Below are 17,995 nucleotides of genomic sequence, written 5' to 3'. Positions count from 1 at the left end.
CCCCGTCTCTAATAGAAATACAAAAATTAGGTGGGCATAGTAGCAGGCACTTGCAATCCCAGCCACTTGGGAGGCTGAGACAGGAGAATCGTTTCAACCTCGGAGGTGGAGCTTGCAGTGAGTCAAGATCGCACCACTGCACTCCAGCCTGGGTGATAGAGCAAGACTCCATCACAAAAAAAAAAAAAAAAAAAAAAAAAAAAATTATATATATATATGACATTTTTCACAGAAATATAAAGATCAATCCTAAATGTACACGGACTCTCAAAGGACCCCAAATAGCCAAAACGATCCTGACAAAGAACAAAGTTGGAGGATTCACACTTACTGGCTGCAAAACGTACTACAAAGCTATAGTAATTAAAACAACATGGCCAGGTCAGGTAGCCCACACCTGTAATTCCAGCAACTTGAGAAGCCAAGGCAGGTGGATTGCTTGAGGTCAGGAGTTCGAGACCAGACAGGCCAACATGGAGAAACCCCACCTCTACTAAAAATACAAAAATTAGCCAGGCATGGTGGCACACAATGGTAATCCTAGCTACTCAGGAGGCTGAGACAGGAGAACTGCTTGAACCCGGAAGCAGAGGTTACAGTGAGCCAAGATCATGCCATTGCACTCCAGCCTGGACAACAGAGCAAGACTCTGTCTCAAAACACACAAAAAAACAAAACAAACCACTATGTGTACTAGCATAAAGACAGACATGGCTGGGCATGGTGGCTCATGCCAGTAATCCTAGCACTCTGGGAGGCTGAGGTGGGAGGATCACTTGAGCCCAAGAGTTTGAGACCAGCCTAGGCAACATGGTGAAACCCTGTTTCTACAAAAAATATAAAAATTAGCCTGGCATGGTGGTGCCTACCTCCAGTCCCACCTACTCAGGAGGCTGAGGTGAGGATGGCTTGAGCCCCGGAGGTGGAGGTTGCAGTGAAATGAGATTGCACCACTGCACTCCAGCTTGAGCAACAAACAAGACCTTGTTTCAAAAAAATAAAATAAAAATAAAGACAGACATGTAGACCAATGGAATCAAACAGAGAGCCCAGGCCAGGCGTGGTGGCTCATGCCTATAAGCACTTTGGGAGGCAGAGGTGGGCGGATCACTTGAGGTCAGGAGTTCAAGACCAGCCTGGCCAACATGATGAAACCCCGTCTCTACTAAATTAAAAATATATATATATATATACACACACACATATATACATATATATACATATACACACACACACACACACACACACACATATATATATATATATATATATATATAAAAGCTGGGTGTAGTGGTGCATGCCTGTCTGTAATCCCAGCTACTTGGGAGGCTGAGGCAGGAGAATTGCTTGAACCAGGGAGGTGGAGGTTGCAGTGAGCTGAGATCATGCCATTACACTCCAGCCTGGGCAACAGAGCTAGATTCTGCTCAAAAAAAAAAAGAACAGAGCGCCCAGAAATAAACCCTGGCATGTATGGTCTAATGATTTTTGACAAGGGTGCCAAGAACACTCAATGGGGAAAGGACAGTTTTTTCAACAAATGTTGCTGGGAAAACTGAATATCTACATGTAAAAGAATGAAGCTGGACTCCGACCTTAGATCATATACAAAAATTAACTCAAAATGGATCAAAGACCTAAATGTCAGAAACTAAAACTAGGCCACTATAGTGGCTCACAGTTGTAATACTCTGGGAGGCCAAGGCAGGAGGATTGCTGAAGCCAAGAAATTTGAGATTAGCCTGGGCAACATAGTTGAGACTCCACCTCTACAAAAATAAAAAATTAGGCCGGGCACGGTGGCTCACGCCTGTAATCCCAGCACTTTGGGAGGCTGAGGCGGGTGGATAACCTGAGGTCAGGAATTCAAGACCAGCCCAACCAACATGGCGAAACTCCGTCTCTACTAAATACAAAAAAATTAGCCGGGCATGGTGACAGATGCCTGTAATCCCAGCTACTTGGGAGACTGAAGCAGGAGAACTGCTTGAACTCAGGAGGCGGAGGTTGCAATGAGCCGAGATTGTGCCATTGCACTCCAGCCTGGACAACAAGAATGAAACTCTGTCTCAAAAAAATAAAAATAAATAAAAAATTAGCCAGGCATGGTGGCACATGCTTGTGGTCCCAGCTACTTGGAAGGCTGAGGCAGGATCACTTGAGTGCAGGAGGTAGAGGCTACAGTGAGCCATGACTGTACTCCAGCCTGGGCAACAAAGACCTCATTTCAAAAACAAAAAAAGAAAAGAAAGATACTAAAACCTACACTTATAGCTATAAAACCGTAACTAAGAAATGTAAAATCATAGAACTCCTAGAAAAAAACAGAAGGGAAGTTTCATGACATTGGATTTGGCAATGATTTCTTGAATATGACACAAAAGACATAGGCAACAAAAGTAAAAGCAGATAAATTAGACTGGACGAAATTTAGAACTTTTGTTCATCAAAAGACACTACTGACAGAGTAAAAAGACAACCCACAAAATGGAAGAACATATTTGCAATCATGTATCTGATAAGGGATTAATATCCAGAATATATAAATAATCCCTTAAACTCAACAATAAGAAAACAAACAACCCAACTCAAAAGTGAACAAAGGATTTGAATAGACATTTCTCCAAAGATATACAAATGCCAAATAAGTACATGAAAAGATGCTAAATACCACACTAATCATTAGAGAAATGCAAATCAAAAGCACAATGAAATACCACTTCATATCCATCAGCATTGCTATTATGGGGGGGCGGGGGGAGGCAGAAAACAAGAGTTGGTGTGAATGTGGAGAATTTGGAACCCTTGTGCATTACTGGTAAAGATGTACAATGATGTCACCACTGTGGAAAACAGCATGGCAATCCCAAAAAACTAAACATGGATTTACCATTTGACCCAGCAATTCCAATTCTGGGTATATACAAAAAACAAATGAAAAAAGGAACTCAAATAGGTATTTGTACATCAATGTTCACAGCAACATTATTCACAACAGTCAAATGGTGGAAACAACCCAAATGTCCATCCATGGATGAAATGATTCACAAAACATGGCATATAGATACGATGGAATATTATTCAACCTCAAAAAGGAAAGAAATTCTGACAGATGCTACAACGCGGTTGACCTGAAGACATGCTAAGTGAAATAACACTAAAGGATAAATAATGTATGATTCCATTTATATGGGGTACCTACAATAGACAAGCAAATAGAAACAGAAAATAGAATGGTGGTTACTAGGGGCTGCAGGGAGAGGGGAATGGGGAGTTATTGCTTAATGGATACAGAGTTTCAGTATAGAATGATGAAAAAGTTCTGAATGAAGGTGGACAGTGGAGATGATTGCAAAACAATGTAAATGTACTTAATGTCACTAAACTGTACACTTAAAAATGGTTAAAATGGTAAATTTTATCTTATATATATTTTACCACAATAAAAAAATTTCAAAAAAAAATGCACCAATAAGACAATGCAACATGTTCTTAACATGGAATATAAAGCATTTTGGTCTCAATTTGCATTTCTAGGCCTTCCTCCAACCATTCCCTCCACCCTCTCCAATATTTTTGACAGACATCCACATTTAAAAAGTCACCAGTCTCCAAATACTCTATGTGCCATTGGGTCTCCATGCCTTTAAATCATTTTGTCCCCTATGTGTATCCACCTGGTAAAACTAATCATCCTTCAAGTTACAGCTTAAAAGTCAAATATTCAGCGAACCCTTAATATCTTTCTTTTCCAACATAATGAAATGCTCCATTTAAATCATGATTAATACTATCACCTGTGCTCTGAATTCCATCCTTCTTTACCCACTCAGTAATAATCTCCTTCTCCTTAAACATTACACAATCTACTAGTCTGTGTTTTCATTAAGTAAGCCCTCTTAGCCCTCTTTTTTTTTTTTTTTTTTTTTTTTGAGATGGGATCTCACTCACTCTGTCACCCAGGTTGGCGTGGCGTGCAATTGAGTAATCTCTGCTCACTGCAATCTCCACTTCCCAGATACAAGCGCTCCTCCACCTAAGCCTCTCAAGTAGCTGGGACCACAGGCACGTGCCACCACGCCCAGCTAATTTTTTGTATTATTGGTAGAGATGGGGTTTCACTATGTTGCCCAGGCTGGTCTCAAACTCCTGAGCTCAGGAGATCCACCTTCCTTGGCCTCCCAAAGTACTAGGATTACAGGCGTGAGCCACCAAGCCTGGCACATTAAGTAAGCACTCTTCGCCTCTACACTAACAGCAACAACTATCATTTATTGAGTATCTACTATGGACCTGGCACCGTGCCAAGTGCTTTACAGATGTTATGTCATTTAATTCTCACAATATTACTCCCCAGATAGATACTACCAAAACCATTTTATACATAAGAATACTGAGGCTTACAGATGTTAAATATCGTCCTACAACTACAAGGTGGAACTGAGAATTAAATCTAGTTCTAACTCCAACCCGTATGCTCTTTCCACTCCATTTAAATCATTAATCAACAAATATTTATGGAACAACTATATGCCAGGTACTGTGCTAAGATGGGAAAAAAATAATGCATATAATCCCAGCCCTCATGGAGCTTACAGTCAAGAGAGAAAGATTAATTAAATGATTATTTAAATTAAAAAATTAAAACTGTGATGAGAATTTTACTCTGCCAAATTAAAAGAAAAAAAAATTGTGTGCCAGTCTAGCTACTACCAATCTTCCTTTCTTTTCTGCACAATGAAGTTTCCTGAAAGTTGAGTCTATTCTCCTTTTATTTCCTTATCCCTTCTCACTCAAAACTATGTCTTTTTTAGTTCTAAAGCAGAAACTGTTCTTCCCAGGATTATCAAAACTTCCTTAGTTGCCAAATCTGACATTTTAAATTTTTATTTATTTTTTAATTGACAGGATTTTGCTACGTGGCCCAGTATGGACCCAAACCCCTGGGCTCAAGCAATCCTCCCACCTCAGCATCCTGAGTAGCTGAGACTACAGGCACCAAATCAGACATCTTTTAAGCTTTTAGATTATTTTTATCTATATTATCACATTTTCAACTACCATCTTGAAACTTTCCTTTCTTTTAGCTTCTCTAACACCTTTCTCTATTTTTCCTATTATTCTACTCATTCACCAATCTATTCACTGTTCTTCCTCTACTAGTCCCTTAAATGTTTGTATTCCTTGACATTCTGTCCTTAATCATTTGGTGACCTCATCCACAACTATGATTTCAACTGCTGAAGTTTACCAAACCTGAATCTCCAACTGCTAATATAAGTTCCAGATCCTTATATTCAAATGACTGTGGGACATCTCTACTTGAAATGTTCTGTAAGTGTCTCAAACTCAGAATGTTATGAAACATTTTTTATTTCTGCTAAGTAAATGGCACCACAATCTATGATAACATATCAAATCAGACACCTTATGATCATTCAAGACATCCTAGGCCTGTACTCCCACAATTCTACATCCTGAATCTCTCTTAAAACTCAACTCCATTCTCACTAACTACTACTTCAGGTCAGTGTTCATCACAGCTTAACTAGATTATTATGAAAGGCTAACTGGTCTCCCCAAACAGACCCTTCTCAGGCTTCTTTCACAGAAGCCAGGGTGAGTGACCTTGCAAAAATACATGTTATGGCCAGGCGCACTGTTTCACACCTGTAATCCCAGCACTTTGGGAGGCTGACGTGGGTGGATCAGGAGGTCAGGAGTTTGAGACCAGCCTGGCCAACATGGTGAAACCCCGTCTCTACTAAAAATACAAAAATTAGCCAGGCGTGGTGGCATGCACTTGTAATCCCAGCTACTCGGGAGGCTGAGGCAGAAGAACTGCTTGAACCCAGGAGACGGAGGTTGTAGTGAGATGAGATAGCGCCACTGCACTTCAGTCTGGGCGATAGAGCAAGGCTCTATCTCGAAAAAAAACAAACATGTTATTAAACTCCATAATGCTCAAAATAAAATCCAAATACTCTAACACAGAACACAAATGCAAAATCAAAACTATCTATCAAGCAATAACTCCCCATTTTCCCCTCCTCCAAGCCTATGGCAAGCACTATTCTGTCTCTGATTCTGACTACTCTAAAAACCTCATGTAAGTGGAATCACACACTATTTTTCGTTTTCTAAAAGGCTTATTTAACTTAGCATAATTTCCCAAGGTTCATCCATGTTGTTGCATAATGCAGAATTTCCATCCTTTTTAAGGCTAATATTCCATTGTATGAATACTGTACATTTTGCTTATCTATTCATCCATCAATGGATATCTGAATTGCTTCCACATACTAGCTATTGTGAATAATGTTGCCATGAACCTGGGTGTATAAATATCTCTTTGAAACCCTGCTTTCAATTCTTTTAAGTGTATACCCAGAAGTGAAATTACTGGATCATACTGTAGTTCTATTTTTAATTTGTTGAAGAACCACCGTACTCTTTTCCATGGCAGCTACACTACTTTCATACCTGTCTTTTTTCCTAATCTTGGGGGGACAGCATTCAGTCTTTCATACTTAAGTATGATGATAACTGTTAGTTTTTTGTAGATTTTTTTTAACAGGGTCTCATTATATTGCCCAGGCTGATCTCAAACTCCTAGGTTCAAACAACCAAAGGAGCTGGGACTAACACACCCAGCTTTGTAGATGTCTTTATCACGTTATAGAAGTCGTCTTCTACTCCTAGTTTCCTTAGACTTTTTTTTTTTTTTTTTGAGACAGAGTATCACTCTGCCACCCAGGCTGGAGTGCAGTGGCGTCATCTCAGCTCACTGCAACCTCTACCTCTGGGATTCAAGCGATTCTCCTGCCTCAGCCTCTCGAGTAGCTGGAATTACAGGTGCGGGTCACCAAGCCCGGCTAATTTTCGTATTTTTAGTGGAGAGGGGGTTTCGCCACATTGGCCAGGCTGGTCTCGAATTCCCAACCTCAGGTGATCTGCCTACCTCAGCCTCCCAAAGTGCTGGGATTACAGGCATGATCCACCGCACCTGGCCGTGCTTAGACTTTTTATCAAAGCATTTTTGAAAACGCTTTTTCAGCATCTACTGAGATAATCACATAGTTTTCTCTGTTTGCTAACATGGTAAATCACAATGAGCGGGGTTTTTTTTGTTTTTGTTGTTTTTTGAGATGAAGTCTTGCTCTGTTGCCCAGGCTGGAGTGCAGTGGCACGATCTGAGCTTACTGCAACCTCAACTTTCTGGGTTCAGCCTCCCAAGTAGCTGGGATTTCAGGCATGAGCCACCATGCCCAGCTAATTTTTGTATTTTTAGTAGAGACGGGGTTCACCATGTTGGCCAGGCTGGTCTCGAACTCCTAACCTCAGGTGATCCGCCCTCCTCAGCCTCCCAAAGTGCTAGGATTACAGGCCTGAGCTACTGTGCCTGGCCAATGAGGGATTTTTTAATGTAAAACTAACACTGCACTCCTGGAATAAAGCCCCACTTGATCATGACACATTCATTCCTTTAATATGCTGTTGGATTCAATTGGCTAAAGTTATATTTAGAATTTCTGCATCTATGTTCATGAGGAGTTTTGGCCTAAAGTTTTCTTTTTTTTTCTCCCGTCGGAGTCAACAAGTTAAGAATAAAGTTTTCCTTTATTGCAATATATATATCTGGTTTGAATATCAGAGTTATGTGGACCTCATATTCACAGACTGAACTGGGAAGTATTTCTCCTCTTCAGTGTTCTGGAAAAATTTGTACAGAACAAGTACATGTATATTGATCAATTATCCAGAGCTCATTGGCTTTTTTCTTTTTGTTTAATTTTTTCTTTCTGTGTTTCACTCTGGTGGTTTCCACTGCTTATCTTCAAGAGTTCACTAACCTTTTCTTTTGCAATGTTTGAGGTACTATTATTCCTACCCAATATAGTTTTAATCTTAGATGTCGTAGTTTTCGTTTCTAATAGTCCTGTTCATATCTTTTTTATATTTTCCATGTCTCTACTTTATCTCTGGAACATCAAGAATACAGTTATATTAACTGTCTTACTGTCCTTCTCTGCTAATCCTAACAAAGGCGTCAGTTCAAGGTCAGTTATTATAGCTGACTTTTCTCTTCATCATGATTTATATTTTCCTGCCTCTTTGCATACCTGATAATCTTTGACTAAATGCTACATTATGTGAACTTTTTTCAGTGATGAGTATTTTTGTATTTCTGTAATATTCCTAAGCTTTGTTCTGTAATGACATTAAATACTTGGAAACCATTTATCATTTTGAATCTTGCCTTTAAAATATTTTATGTAGGACCAGACCACATTTAGTTTAGGGCTAAATATCCCTACTACTGAAACAAGATTCTTCTGAGTACTCTACCCAGTGTCCCATGAAGCACGAGGCTTTCCAGTCTGGATAGGAAGAAGTCCTGTATGAGCACCAATCACTGGTCTAATTTCCTCTGACAGTTTTTCCCTGGGTTCAGGAAGCTTTTTCATATGCATGCACCAATCAGCATTGTGCTGAATACTTTAAGAGGATCATCCACAGTTCTCTGGATTTCTTTTTGTGCAGTTTTCTCATTTTAGTTACACTGTCCTGTGAATTTTAGCTATCTTGGACTTAGTGCACTCTAAGGTCCCTCTCTTCAACTGTGAGAGTCCACTGGGTTCCCTTCCCTATAGTGCAACCTAGAAACTCTCAAGCTGGAGCCAACATTGGGCTCAGGCCATTTGTTTTTCATTCATTGACTCTGTCGCCTGAAAACCACTGCTTCATATTTCTGTATTTTTTTTTTGTTTGTCATTTCAAGGGAAAAGTAAATCCACTGTTACTCTAACTTCACCAAAAGTATACGTCCTATATGGCTGCATTCAAGTTTGCTTTCTTTTTGTTCATTTCTATAATGTTCTAAAGTTTCCCTATACGGGCTGAGCATCCCTAATCTGAAAATCCAAAATGTGAAATGCTCCAAAATCTGAAACTTTTAGAACACCAACATGATGCTCAAAGGAAATGCTCATTAAAGTATAATGCAAATATTCCAAAATCTGAAAAAATCCAAAATACTTTGGTCCCAAGCATTTAGGATAAGGTATACTCAATCTGTAATGTGTATAGGTATAGTTTTCCTTTTTCTTTTTTTTGTGATAGAGTCTCGCTCCCTCGCCCAGACTAAAGTGAAGTGGTGTGACCTTGGCTCACTGCAGCCTCCACCTCATGAGTTCAAACAATTCTCATACCTCAGCCTCCCAAGAAGCTGGGATTACAGGCACATGCCACCATGCCCAGCTAATTTTTATGTATTTTTAGTAGAAACAGGGTTTTGCCACGTTGCTCAGGCTGGTCTGAAACTCCTGGGCTCAAGCAACTCACCTGCCTCAGCCTCCCAAAGTGCTGGGATTACAGACCTTAGCCACTGCACCCAGCCTAGGTATGATTTTCTTTTTAAGTTTCTTGCTTGCCCAGGTGAAACCCCGTCTCCATTAAAAATACAAAAATCAGCCAGGCATGGTATGCCTGTAATCCTAGCTACCTGGGAGGCTGAGGCAGGGTAATCGCTTAAACCTGGGAGGCAGAGGTTACAGTGAGCCAAGATTGCACCACTGAACTCCAGCCTGGAAGACAGAGTGAGACTCTGTTTCCAAAAAAAAAAAAAAAAAAAAAAAAGGTTTCTTGCTTGCAAGCCCGAGCTTCCTGGAACTAATGATAGGCATCTTCTGACATTTCTGGAAAATTCCTAATTACTATCACCTAAACTACTCCCTTGTCCCTGTTCTATCTGCTTCAGTTCATTTGTTGTTTTCAAGAAAACTATGTTGAGCACCTACTGTTGTCAGACACTGTCCTAAGCAACTCAGAAACAAAAATAACTAAATATGCCTTCTAGAACACTGCATATTGAAGTCTAGAAGGGAAGAGAAGGTAGACAGCCAGAATACAATGTGTTAGATTTTCTGATCAAAATATGTGGAAGTTGTTATGGGGGCACAGAGAAGGAGTATCCAACCCAGACTTGCTGAGAGGGTCAGGTAGAATATTTCTTAAAGAAGATACATGAGCTAAGACTTAGAGATAAGAGGTTACACAGTATTATTACTGCTGTTGTAACTTTAAAAAGAAAAAATTAAATAGCTAATTTACTAATACATTTTTAAAAGCCCTCTATTCATATCTATGTCTATGGGATATTTCAATAGAAATAACTGAAAAATTACAAATTCCCGAAGCTTATAAGTTTCTTAATTGTCTGCACTTCTCCAGCTTCACATCACACCATTTTCCCCCAGCTCTCTTTGTTCCAATCATACTAGACTTAAAGTTACTCATATGCCATGCCTTTTCCTGCCTAAAGACTTTTAATTCATGCTGCTTTTTGTGTAAAATGCTCTCCCACTTACCCTTCTAGGCCACTCACCTTTTTGCCATTTAAACTACTACTTCATTCAAAAGTCACTTTCTCAGAGAAACCTCCCCTGTTCTAGATCAAGTAAAATATCTTCGTACACCTCCTTAGCACAATCTTCCCCCCCTAACAAGACTCATTATATTTAAATCTTTATTCAACGCATGCCCTCATCAATTCTTAGAAAATCTGAGGGCAGGAACCACAACTATCTTATTCACCACTGCCTAGAACTAGCACACAAGAACTCAATAAACATCAGTTGGATGGACTAATTGTACCTAACAGCTCTAAACTTAGGAATCAACATTCTACAGGATGAGCAAACCGGTCTCAACAAGGTTCCTTCCTGATTATCTCAGATAAGGAAGGCAACGATTGCTTCCAAAGCTATCACTTCAGTTACCAATATAAGATTGGACAAATATTTCATTTTTAGTTTCACAAATAAAAAATATTCAATATGGTTTTACAACTTGAAAAATAAATAAAAGTATTTTTTAAAAAGAACTTACCAAAATATTTTTCTTATGTCGTTTCTCCTTTATATGTTTATGAGCCCCCTGGATATTTTCAATGTGAATTAAGCAAAGTTTGCATAGATACCGACAATTGGTATATTCTGGTGATCGCTGAAGAGACAAATTTTAAAAATGCACTTTATTCAGAAAACAGAGGAGTAAACTATTGACTATATAAGTGAATAATACAATTATGTAAGTAGACAGAAATAAGCACTGAAGGTTTTTTCTTTATCCTTTCCTTCTTCTAAAGTAATAGTTTTTCATAAACTTATATACCGAAGAGATAGTAGTCCTTTTTCAAAATAGTTATCATAGGAGATTACATACTAACTTTAATACGATATCTAACAATATCACGGTAATGCTAAATTATGTTTAATATTCACCTACTATCATCTTTAGAATCCAATGTAAGAAAAGCAGTCGGGCTGAGTGTGGTGGCTATGCCTGTAATCCCAGCACTTTGGGAGGACGACGCTGGCAGATCACTTGAGCTCAGGAGTTGAAGACAAGACTGGACAACATGGAGAAACCCATTCTCTACTAAAAACACAAAATTTAGCCGTGCATGGTGGCGCAGGCTTGTAATCCCAGCTACTCTGGTGGCTGAGGTGGAAGAATTGTCTCAGCCTGGAAGGCAGAGTTTGCAGCAGCGAGCCGAGATCGCACCACTGCACTCAAGCCTGGGCAACAGAGCAAGACTTCATACTAACAAAAAAAAAAAAAAAAAGAAAAGTGGTCTTGCTATTTAGTCTTATTCGAATGTTGTCCCCAAAACTGATTTCAAATTTAACTTGCAGCCATTTTGATTACCATAAAAAAATAAAATCTGCCCTCGAATTGGGGATTTCAAAAGAATGGGCCACAAACATGTAAGAAATTTCAAAAGTTGAGTTCGAAAAACACTCCAATCACAGTATCATGGGGATAAATGAATAACCTCTTGAGGTCACTACTGAAGGGAATAACAATTCTAACACACTAAACTATCAGTCACAGAACGTCACTCATACTTCGTGTATGTATTCTCAAAATACTAATAAAACTTAGTAATTACTGAATACCTGTTATGTGCCAGGAACTATGCTAGGTGTTTAACATACAATTTGTCATTTTAATTCCCCTAATCATCTGATTAAATTGACATTATTTTCATCTTTTAGATGTGAAAACAAAAGCCCATAGAACCTGCACCTTTTACAAGGATATAGCAGTATTAAGTGGAAGACAACTGAATTTAAATTCCTGTACACCTGAATCTGAAGTCAACATTCTATGCAGATTACACAATAAAAAATTACAAACACACAATAAATACATGTGGAATTTTAAAAGTTTCTAATGCCTTACACTGAAACTTTAGCAATGCTTAGTTTTTATTTCAGATTGATTTATGATATTCAACAGGCTTCAGCTTCTGACAAAAAGATTCTTTCACCTCAGAAAATTACATAATTTCTTTTAAATGAGAAACTTGCTCCAAATTTAGCAACAATCCTGCTACAGACTAAAAATAAATATAGCCATCCCTTATAGAGTATTAACCTTTCAACAACCCTATCAGAACTCCCCATTTTATTGGCAAACTAAATCTCAGGGATTAATTTGCCCAAGGCAACAAGTAAATAAGAAAAGTTGGCTCAATCTAGTTATTTCAATTCTCTAGCATAAAAATTCTGTCAAATCAGTTCCTACTGGAGAATGAATTAAGTCCTCAAAGAAAACGCTACCTCTTAGTTTCAAAACAACTACTTCTTTACTCATCAAATATATTGAGCTCATATTATACAGCAAACATTTTTCTAGGAGCTGGGGATAAGAGCAATAAATAAAATAGAAATCCCTGTCTATATGAATTTACGTTACAGTGTAAGGAGACAGGTAATAAACAAATACACAAATATGCCTGGGGTTGGGGGAGTTACTGCTTTTTAAAAGTAGAGACATCACTTAAGACCTTATTGATAAAGTAACTTTAAGGAAGTGAAGGATTAAGCTGTGTGGATATCTGAAAAGACACATTTCAAGCAGAGGGAAAAGTGAATGCCAAGGCCCTGAGGCAGGAAGGTACCTAAAATATTTGAGAAACTACAAAAAAGTTAGCATAACTGGGAACAGAGAGCTAATAGGGGACAGATCACAAAATCCCTTGTGAAGACTCTGGCTTTTATTCTAAGTATGAGGGAAAGCCATTGAAGGTTTATGAGCAGAGAATTACAAGATCTAATTTATATTTTAAAAGGATCATTTGCTTTCTATATTGAGAATAGAAGCAGAAAAGGCTATTGCAGTTAACAGCATAATTCAATAATCCAAAAAAGAGATTATGTTGGCTTAGTTCAAGGTGAGAGTGGTGAAGGTGGTAAAAAGAGTTGCTTTCAGGAGTTGAAAGCATACATACAGAATACCTAAAGCCCTGTGTACTGATGAGGTCACTAAGGAAGTCATGAAATCAATCATATAAACTTTTCAATTGTAAAATGTTAGCAGACCAAAGACAAGTCTACCAAGAAAATCTTGGTATTACACTGAATGGGGAGTCAGAAGGCATGAGAGGACATCTCAACTGACCTTGGATAAAGCTGTATCACTACAGCCTGATTCTATCTTCTTATTTATAATAGAAAACTGCCCCACCTGGTAAACATAATTCAGTTCTACAAGTAGCTCATCTTTATTTCTTACTACATACCAGGACTTGTGCTAAAAACTTTACTTGTATTATCTTATTTAATCCTCATAATAGTCCTACGAGCTAGGTGTTATAATTGTTATCAATCCCATTTTACTGATGAGTAAACTGATGTTTAAAGAATTTAAATAATTTATCCAAGGTTATCCAACCAATAAGTGGCAGAGCTAGACCCAATGACTCCAAAATCCATGCACTTGACCACTGTGCACAGTCTAATTACCAACCAACCACTTCGTGCAAGGCACATATTGGGCACAACATCAAATCAGACAAAACTGCTCTCATCATCATAAACTTTCTAGTTTCACAGAAAAAAAATACATAAAAAAAGTTAAACACTGTTTATTATATTTTATTCTACTGTTAAATAAACCAACTAGTAAATCTTTACCTTTCTGCAAACAAGCTAGAACAAAGATTTCTGGGTATTTCCAACTCAATATTTAACATTCAACCATAGGAAAATTTACCCTTCTGATCTAATGGTTTGGACTTATTTCTTCTTTGGTACAGAGCAAAAGTCTACAGTCTACATCTTTATTCCTCAATTAGATAATCTATGGAAACACTGAATTAAAGGACCTGAAGAAATAAAAAAAAAAAAACCTGGGAATATTCTTAATGAGTGTCTAAATTTGGTAAAGAAAAATGTTACTTAAGAGGACAAGCCAGTTGTGGTAGCGCATGCCTGTAGTCCTAGCTACCTGGGAGGCTGAGGCATGAGAATCACTTGAAACTGGGAGGCAGAGGTTGCAGTGAGCCGAGACCGCGCCACTGCACTCCAGCCTGGGAGACAGAATGAGACCCTGTCTCAAAAAAAAAAAAAAAAGTACAATGAATTTGCCCGAGCACTGTGGCTCACACCTGTAAACTCAGCACGTTGGGAGGCCGAGACCAGTCTGGGCAACCTGGCAAAACACCATCTCTAAAAAAATACAAAAAACTAGCAGGCTTGGTGGCACATGCCTGTAGTCCCAAGCTACTCGGGAGGCTTAGGTACCTGAGCCTGGGAGGTCAAGGCTGCAATGAGCCATTATTGAACCACTGCAATTCAGCCTGGGCAACCAGAATGAGATCCTGTCTCAAAAAAAAAAGAAAATAAATAAATAAATAAATAAAATGAATTGTACCAAGTTCAAGAGGCCAAATAATTTAAAAAAAAAAAAAAAGAGTACAATGAATTGAAAATAAGTTTGGAGGGCATAAGAAATGAAGAGGTAGAAAGAAAAGGGATTACAAATATCTACGCTGGTACTGGCACAGTAACTTTACATCATTACTGACTATATAAATTGAACAACAAATAAAATGTTTTCCAATGCTTCCAAGCTTTATTTTCACCCCAGGCCATTTTTCCTACTACCATCAAATACCTATTGCATCCCAACTTCTTCCTTCTTTCAATAACAACTGACCTTTCCTGCTTCACTCCTATGTAACTTCCCAACCAGTTCTCTGCTTATTTTCTTATTTGCTTATGTGTCTTTCTCTAGTGAACTCCTAGAAAAGCAATCACGTTTTTTAAAACGTCAGGTACTAGATCATGGCACATAAAAGGCACTCAATATTTATTCTGACAATGGACAAAATTATAACACCTAGCGCATAGGGCTGTTATGAGGATTAAATAACACAAGTAAAGTTTTTGGCACAAAATCTGCTATGTATTAAGTACTAAATAAAGATGAACAGAATTGAATTATTTTACCAGGTAAGTCAATCTTTATTATATTATAAATAAGGAGATAGAATCAGGTTCCAGTGATAGAGATTTATCCAAGGTCAGTTGAGATGTCATCCAGAAATTTACTAATTCCAGAGGAAAAGTGAAAGAACTAAGTAAAGACATAACTAAGTAAAAGGCCGGGCACGGTGGCTCCTGCCTATAATCACAGCACTTTGGGAGGCCAGGGTGGGTGGATCATTTGAGGTCAGGAGTTCGAGACCAAACTGGCCAATATAGTGAAACCCCGTCCCTACTAAAAATACAAGAATTAGCCAGGCATGGTGGCGCACAATTGTAATACCAGCTACTTAAGAGGCTGAGGCAGGAGAATTGCTTGAACCCAGGAGGTAGAGGTTGCAGTGAGCTGAGATCATGCCAATGTACTCCAACCTGGGCAACAGAGCGAGACTCTGTCTCAAAAAACAAAACAAAACAAAAAGTATAAGAGCAAATTGCAAAAAAGACTTCCTTTTAACTAGGATCTTGTAATACTAACTATACAACCCAAACTCTCTCCTATATTATGGTCCTCTACTTCTTGATATTCCTTTCTCTTTTCATGTGGCGACTACTCTGCTGTAAGTTCTATTAATAACCCAGGATTGTCTTGTTCAATCTAGATATAATTTCATTTTTCTAAACTATACAAAATCATACCATTTCTTTCCTTATTTATCAAGAATGATGACCTATTTCCTTGTAAGCATATTTAAAAATAACCCAAGTATCTATTTGTCAACAGTTTTGTGATTTTTTTTTTTTTTTTTTTTTGAGATGGAGTCTTGCTGTGTCGCCCAGGCTGGTGTGCAGTGGCACAATCTTGGCTCACTGCAACCTCTGCCTCCTGGGTTCAAGCAATTCTCCTGCCTCAGCCTCCCAAGTAGCTGGGACTACAGGTACCGACTACCACACCTCGCTAATTTTTGTATTTTTAGTAGAGACGGGGTTTCACCATGTTGGTCAGGCTGGTCTCAAATTCCTGACCTCAAGCAACCTGCCCACCTCGGCTTCCCAAAATGCTGGGATTACAGGCGTGAGCCACTGGGCCTGGCCGTGATTTGTGATTCTTTCCTTCAAAACCTAGCAGTGTTTTTATTGAGGCCAGGAATGTGTATTTCTAGATTAAGAAATTAATACACAGGAATAAGATACCAATGGCTAGGATAGTTCCTATTACGCAGTTAATGTTCAATAAATACAGGAAAAGAGAAAAAGGAAGAAGTCTAGTGTGTTGTATGGTGTTTGCTATTTTATTTCCATCAATCTGAATGGACTTTTAACTTCTAATGGGAAGAAACTGCCATTTTCACCAATACATCCCCAGTGCCTATCAGAATACCTGGCACAAAACAAGTGCTCAGTGTCTATTTGATGAGTGCCTAAATCAGAGGTCAGCAAGTTTTGTCTATAAAGGGGCGAATAAATATTTTGGTAGACATTTTATGCTTTGGCAAAGACTAAATATTTTATGCTTTTCAAGCCATATAAGCTCTGTGACAACTACTCAACTCAAATTTCCCATCGTAGCATGAAAGTAGCCACAGACGACATGTAAACAAATAGGCATGGCTATATTCCAATAAAATGTTTACCAAAAACGGTGGGGAGACTAGGTGTATTTTAACCCATTCAAAAACAAAAGCAAGGGATAGACCATAGTTTGCCAACTCTTGGGATGAATGAAGTCAGACTCACAGATAATAAGTAACTGCTGAAAAAGAGAGGCAAGGAAGAAAAGAGGGAAAGAAGAAGAAAGGTAGAGAAGAGGGAAGTAAGGAAAGATGAATGCAACCTCTGTCTTATGAATAAAAGAAAAATAAAAAAAGCTGTACTTGGGGAAAACAGTTATGAAACACACATTTCCCCCCAAATAACTAAAACAACATAGTATACTTTTTCAAGTCGAAAGATGTGATCTCTTTCTAAGCGTTCTTCTGCTTGTTTCAACCCCAGCCTCTGCTCAGGTGTCAATGCAGATTCATCTATCACAGTGGCATTTTCTAAATAGTCCATCTCTGAAGAATTTTCTTTATTAGATTCATCATTCTTCATTTTACCTAGAAAAGAAAGCAATCACTCAGTTATCATCAGAACTGGTAAATTTTTAAATTTTTTAATGGAAAACAGACATTAAATTTATACACAGAAAAAATATTATTTCCTTATATTTTCCTTAGGAAAGTATACAAGTTGGTATGCATATATAAAATATAGGTAAGAGGTAGACATGGTATCCAAAGTCACAAAGAAAAACCTTTATGGGTCAAATGACTAGCTTGTTCTTCCAATCTATCCATCAAGAGATACATAACTGAGACTTACATTACACAAAGCTAATTACACAAAGCTAATAAAACATAATCATCTTGGAGAATCTCTGAAGTCAATCTGATAAAAAAACTGTTTGGAGTCCCACTCAAAGAAGATTAGTCACTGAACTAAATTCACTAGCAATTAAAACAACATATGTATACTCCAGACCACAAACCCACACAAGGCTCCTTCTTCTTTCCTTCCACAGAACTCCTGGATATCTCCACTACATTAATGGTTTTCCTTTGCTTCTCTGCCTCCTAACTAGATTGTAATCTCTTTGAGGCACAGACTATGTTTTCACCTTTGCATCTGCAGCATCTAGCAGTATGTATCTAACCTACAGTAGGTTCTCCCACCAG

At 38.3% G+C, this 17,995-nt stretch overlaps 1 protein-coding gene across 50 annotated transcripts in view; it reads right to left on the bottom strand.

The window, feature by feature from the left end:
- The window catches only part of TUT4 (terminal uridylyl transferase 4), a 129,988-nt gene that overhangs the window by 75,313 nt on the left and 36,680 nt on the right, over positions 1-17,995 (bottom strand). For 45 of the 50 annotated variants that reach the window (XM_054667004.2, XM_063817524.1, XM_016918374.3 and 42 more), the window contains 2 exons: positions 17,214-17,377; positions 10,891-11,007 (listed from right to left, as the gene is read on the bottom strand). In XM_054667004.2, the coding sequence (XP_054522979.1) occupies positions 10,891-11,007; positions 17,214-17,377 (281 nt within the window). The remainder of the gene's footprint in view (positions 1-10,890; positions 11,008-17,213; positions 17,378-17,995) is intronic. The other 5 variants (XM_063817478.1, XM_063817530.1, XM_063817528.1 and 2 more) reach the window with 1 other exon arrangement.

The sequence above is a fragment of the Pan troglodytes genome, chromosome 1, assembly GCF_028858775.2.
Source record: "Pan troglodytes isolate AG18354 chromosome 1, NHGRI_mPanTro3-v2.0_pri, whole genome shotgun sequence".
Classification (NCBI taxonomy): Eukaryota; Metazoa; Chordata; class Mammalia; order Primates; family Hominidae; genus Pan; species Pan troglodytes.
This window is presented reverse-complemented; position numbering and strand designations above follow the sequence as displayed.